Source organism: Carassius carassius, chromosome 38 (genome assembly GCF_963082965.1).
Source record: "Carassius carassius chromosome 38, fCarCar2.1, whole genome shotgun sequence".
Lineage (NCBI taxonomy): Eukaryota > Metazoa > Chordata > Actinopteri > Cypriniformes > Cyprinidae > Carassius > Carassius carassius.
Genome location: NC_081792.1, coordinates 20,659,061 through 20,665,060, shown reverse-complemented (window position 1 = coordinate 20,665,060; position 6,000 = coordinate 20,659,061). Strand labels below are relative to the sequence as shown.

General features: G+C 37.4%; 1 protein-coding gene across 2 annotated transcripts in view; it reads left to right on the top strand.

Annotated features, from left to right (window-relative positions):
- Nucleotides 1–1,214: 1,214 nt before the first annotated feature.
- The window catches only part of LOC132119541 (lysine-specific demethylase phf2-like), a 28,414-nt gene continuing 23,628 nt past the window's right edge, over nucleotides 1,215–6,000 (top strand). For both annotated transcript variants that reach the window (XM_059529597.1, XM_059529596.1), the window contains exon 1: nucleotides 1,215–1,746. In XM_059529597.1, coding sequence (XP_059385580.1) covers nucleotides 1,649–1,746 — 98 coding nt within the window. In that variant the 5' untranslated portion in view covers nucleotides 1,215–1,648. The remainder of the gene's footprint in view (nucleotides 1,747–6,000) is intronic.

Below are 6,000 nucleotides of genomic sequence, written 5' to 3'. Positions count from 1 at the left end.
TTATGAGCTTATGCTTGAAACTACTTTCTTTCAGTGGGGTATGAAAACTTTTTTTTTCCCTTTGAATTATTTTTTTTTTTAGCCCATTGGCAGACAGTTGTTCTTGTAATCATAAACTCGCTTTATTGATAAATTTCTCATAAAACAAGATTTAAGAATTTTATTTAAGATACTTTAGACATTAGCACTGGAAAACAGGAAGAACATCTTTTTTAAATGTATTTATTTATTTTTGTGCAGTGTCATCAGAAGGTACAGGACAAGTATTTCCATATTCTAGTGGTCGGGTGTAAAGTTGTATAAATGTAAACCTTAGTAAATATTTTTCAAAATATTTGTTTCTAATTATTGAACTATTTTGTATTCTGTGAACCAAGCGCCGTTAACTTAGTTCCTTCTTCCTTTTTCTGAGTTTAACTTTATAGCAGCCCTGAGAACAAAAAAAAAAAGTTGTAACATTTAGCACACTGATGGAGGTCTGAACACTACAGCAGATCTCTATCTCAGACCATCTAGCACCACCAATAAGTACAATTTCCACTTAGGTTTCAAGATAACCAAATTATATTTTAATATTCAGCTAACTAATCGGATTTTTTTTTAAAACTAGGATTCCTTTGGTCATACAAAGTAGCAATGATAAACTTTGGTGGTCAGACATATTGGCAGTTTTTTAAATTACATAATACTTTGATGTACTGGCACGAAACTTGAATTATTTCGACCATGCTCTGATGATACATATTTTTTTTTTATACAAACACGTATACACGCACACCCACATATGTATGTATGTATATATATATATATATATATATATATATATATATATATATATAATGACTTTTTATTCATTTGCAAGGAAGGTATCTGTATATGTGAAATGTTTGCCTATTTGCCATTTTATTTGATATACATGTCTTTGTCATAAGTTATAAATGTAGCCCTAAAAGTAATATTTTCACCGATCAGCCTATGCGTGTGTTAGTTTTAATTAACCCCACATTTCTTCTTGTAATTACGTGTTCTTCTATTAAAAACTACATTTAGTTTTACAACTGCAGCAGGCTAACTAATCATCTTACTTGCTTTTAGTTTGCGCAATGCCGTTTATCTAGCTACAGATTATAATGAGCCCCTTGTCGAAATTTAAACTAACCCTCTGTTCTTTTAATCCTCTCACTTCTATAACTGCGCGAGACCTTATTAACGTGTCATAGACTCTGCTGCAGCTGCTTCTACGGTTCGCTGGAGATCCCTGGCGGTGGTTTTTCGTCTTTCTGTCGTCCCGGGAAACCCTGAGAAGCAGCCGCAGCCTTTAATGAACTCCATTCATCTGGACCAGCAGGACCGAGGCGATTTTTCCCCCGTCTTGCAGACTGACGTAACAATATTACAATGAAAGAATGCATTTTCTTGGGCTCTATGAAAGTCTCGGCGCTCGTATAGTCACCAGGGGGCATGCACACGTCAATGCAGCGCGGGAAACATTTTAACATCGTAAGATTGTAACGTCGGATCGGAGGAACGTTCGAATGGACGCAGGAGCAGCTCCGCGGTTCTTCATATCGCTGTAGTTTGTGTCACGGGAGGTTCCTGCTGCCCCCATCCATCCATCTCTCCGGCTGTTGTTGTGAATTGATCTAACATGGCGACTGTACCCGTCTATTGCATCTGCAGATTACCTTACGACGTAACCCAGTTTATGATCGAATGCGACGCCTGCAAAGACTGGTTTCACGGAAGGTAACCGCTATATTTCGTTCAACTATTTAAGTGTGGATTTGGGTGGAAGCGTTTTGCTCGCGTGCGCACATTTCGTATTGCTCTGAAGAGCGAGGGCCGCTTGAAGAAGAAGGCGGAGTTATTTTTAGCCTGCTCGGTTGACACATATTTGTGAACGCTACAAAAAGATTTGCTTAATCGTAAAGCCATTTCGATGTATTTTCCACGACGTGGACTCGATCTGCGTGCATCGCACGCTTTGGTTGCGTCTCAGACGGGACGTTGTCGTAATAGTGAGCCGTGGGTGTCTTCGAACACGAAAGGCTTTTCTTTTACACATTTTATCTTCCTTTATGCGCCGTAGGCCTATTCATCGAGATCTGCTCCTACATCACTGCTTTGAAATGTGTAAAAACTGTCCATTTCCTTTTCTGGTATCTGTTGGATGAATAATAGGATGCATATGACGAGCCAGACATTGCAGATTCAGAGCTGCTCTGCACATTTTAACATGTATGTCATCTAGTCTTTATCATACACTGTATTCATAATGACCAAAAGCAGTAAGTTCATATTTATTCGCCGCGTAGGTGCTGTGAAGCATCACTGACAGCAGCATGCAGTCGGAGCCAACGAGTTTAGCTCGATCCAATAATGGGAGTCGATCTGTAACTTAGTCTTTTATTTTGCGATTTCATCTCAGTTCCACCCGCTGATGGTTTGTTTTCAAACGGAGAGCGGAACTTGCCCCGAGAACAGGTTTAAAATGGTGTTTCTTCAGTGTAAACAAAGAACAAGAGTTCCAGTTCACTGACTGATACATTTACGCGCGTTTAATTTTAACCCTTTAATGAGCCGAGTGATTGTTACAGTTCCAACGTTCCAGGCAAGAATAGAACTACAATGACGCCTATATCGCTGAACGATCTAAAAGAGTGACTGTTTAACACTCCAACGCGTTGTAAACAGTCCGGCAACGACAACGAGAGCAGATTCTGAGTATGCGGTTAGCTGCATTTCAGATGTGTAAAAAAATGTTTAAATATACACTTATGTGTTTGTTTCTGTTGGAGGGACTGAGCTTTACCGCCCTTGGTGATTTTAAACCTCTTTGACCTCTATTTAGACGGTGGGTCGACTGATTTTTGAGCTCAGATAAAAGGGGAAGCCAGTTATTACTAAGTATGGCTCAAAACTAAAAAAAAAAAAAAGCTACGTTTATGGCAGCAGTTTTATAGCAAAAATTGTAGTTTTAGGCGTTTAGCTGGTCTGTTACTTTGACATTGCGATGTTGAAGTCATATGTTTATGAAAGTGGTTATTTTTTATAAGCTTCACCAGTATGACATTGTGTGCAGTATCTTAGAATTTAGTACAATATCTGCCAGTGGCATTAGTTTGGTTCTGTTTCTACTTTCTAGCTTTAATACACAGACAATAATCACACAGCTTCAAAATAAATGTTATCTATAGCATTGGGTTGCTAACTGTGCTTTATAACAGTTTTCCTGTGGAAAATATAGTGATGTGGTATAAGAATTAGCTTTGTGTTGCATACATCTTGAATTTAAACTGGTCACACTTGTACTAAGAACATGGAAACAAAAAATACATAGTATTAAGTTTTGACTGCCGCACTGAATCATGAAAAGTTTCACTTGCAGATATTTTTTGTCCTCGCACACTGGTGTTTCTCAGTACTGGATATTTTTATCTAAGCAGATTTTCATGGAACTAGAAAAAGGAATAAATAGTGGACATACATTTTTATAGTTTGCTCTATGCTATATTTCATTGGCTTAATGGGTGTATGACTATATTTCAGTGCATGGGTTTAAATGATCTTGAGTAAACTTACTTACAAGCCATAAATATATTTTATTCTTTTCAGGAGTCCAAATGGTTTGTAAGAATACTTATCACAAATTACTAGAAAGCTACAAAAATAAAAAATACATAAATACGTATAGGTCAAAAAGTGTGGGAACCATGGAAGGTTACATGTTCAAGGGTATGTGAACTCAGTAACCTCAGTTTTTACCTCACTTACACCATCCCTTTAGCAGCCATGGGAAACATTTAGCTAAGCCAAAGCTCAACTGCAAGGGTACTCTTAAGTCATTTAGAAAGAACTTTTAGAAACAACGTTTTTTTTTTTTTTTTTTTCTTCTTTTAACTTTTCTGATGACAGATGCGCATCACCACCAAAGATATTTAGTGGTTCCACTTCCAGACTATTATTACAACTTCCCGTTATTGGCTGAATTAAACATATAACAGTTCTAGTATTTATATGTTTCATAAATGTTTAATCAGTTCCAAAAGGTTCTTTTATGATCAGCATACATTTCCATCAAGAGTAAACATGTTGATATAATGATTTCTGCAACCCTGCTGGCTGGCAAACAGAAACAAAGACGTTTTTTTTAACACTGCTGTCTGAAACACACCTCTTAACCACATGTCGGTGTTTGTGGTTGTGGGTGTGTGCTCGCGACTCTTCAGGTGGTAGTGAATCATTCCCTTCTTTCACAGGGTAGACTGCCAGCTACAAGAGCTGCATCAGATCCTAAATGAGATTTGTCACATTAACAATAAAAGCTAGTCTGTGACAGAGCAGCTTTAGCATAATGTGCAAGTTTATTAAATAAGTTATAATAATACACTGATTGCACCTGCCTTGAGGATGACTTTACATGGAGAATCATTTACAGCTGCCATTATCATGGTATATTCCTTAAAGGGATAGTTCACCCAAAAAATGAAAATTTGATGTTTATCTGCTTACCCACAGGGCATCCAAGATGTAAGTGACTTTGTTTCTTCAGTAGAACAGAAACTGATATTTTTAACTGAAACCTTTGCAGTCTGTCAGTCTTATAATGGATGTGGATGGGAATCACGGCTAAAACATACAATAAAAAAAAAACCTACACAAACAAAACAAAATAAAACCCTGCGGTTCAGGATGATACATTGATGTGTAAAGACACAAAAAGATTGGTCTGTACAAGAAACTGAACAGTATTTATATTGTTTAGACTATTAGTACTCTCTTAAACGCGTTCTCAAGCAGGTGCGTGAGGCGTCATCGTCTTCTTGCTTTACCGCCACCTATCTCTCAAATAGACCATCAATGGTCCACTTGAGAGATAAGTGGCGATAATGCACTTATAAGTCTGTGATCCGTCATAAAGCAAGAAGAAGAATCCTCCTCACGCCTGCTTGAGAACAGGCTCAGGAGGATGCGCTTAAGAGAGTTCAAACAGTTTGCACATTGTGTGAATCAGAGGTAAAATATATATATGTATATATATATATATATATATATATATATATATATATATATATATATATATATATATTAGTGGTGGGCATAGATTAATTTTTTTAATCTAGATTAATCTCACTGTGATCTTAAAATTAATCTAGATTAAAATAGCTCATTCGAATTCTGCCGAAGGCATTCAGATGTGTGTTACCCACATAAAATTGACAAACAGTAAGTCTTTGAGAAGGGGTTTATCAAACTAGATGGTGCATTAGAAAAGGGGCTCATCTCCTGTTTCCAAAATGCCTCACAAAGTGCTTGAAAAAGATGTAAACTAATTCCACATTGCACAAAGTGCAAACAATCTTACGCCTGTTTCACACATACTCCGTCTGCAGTGCGTATGCGTTGCATATTTTTTTATGCACCCATGTTAACGGATTCCAGTTGCATTCCAGGAGCGTTGCGTCTGCAGCAGTGCAGCGATCGTTTACGTACCGAGTAGCGAACTGCAAACGCGTCCTGTGTGAAAACACATCGAGTCCGTGCTACACCACATACGTAACGCACACGGACTGCATACGCACTGCAGACGGAGTATGTGTGAAACAGGCGTGAGCAGGGCCGTAGCTGGGGTCAGCGGGGACCCGGTGAAGGTTGTACCAGTGAGCCCTGTTTGAAATTGTTTCATTTGTATGTTAGTTTATTTTTATTTATTTGTGCTATTTACACAATGTTTTTTTCCAAGTTTGGGTGTCAAGGTGCAGAAACCAAATAATTAAATGTAAAATAGCACTGGATAGTCTTCAATGTAAAAATGAAATATACAATCAAACCTACATTTATTCAGACACCTTCAACATTTCTCACATTATTACAGTTTTGCTATATATATCAAAAATTATATCTGGTGTCTGAATAATTTTTGGTTTGACTCTTCAAACTACAAAGTAATTCAGTGAGTGATTTTCATTTTCATTTTCTTGGATTAACATTACAGCAGCC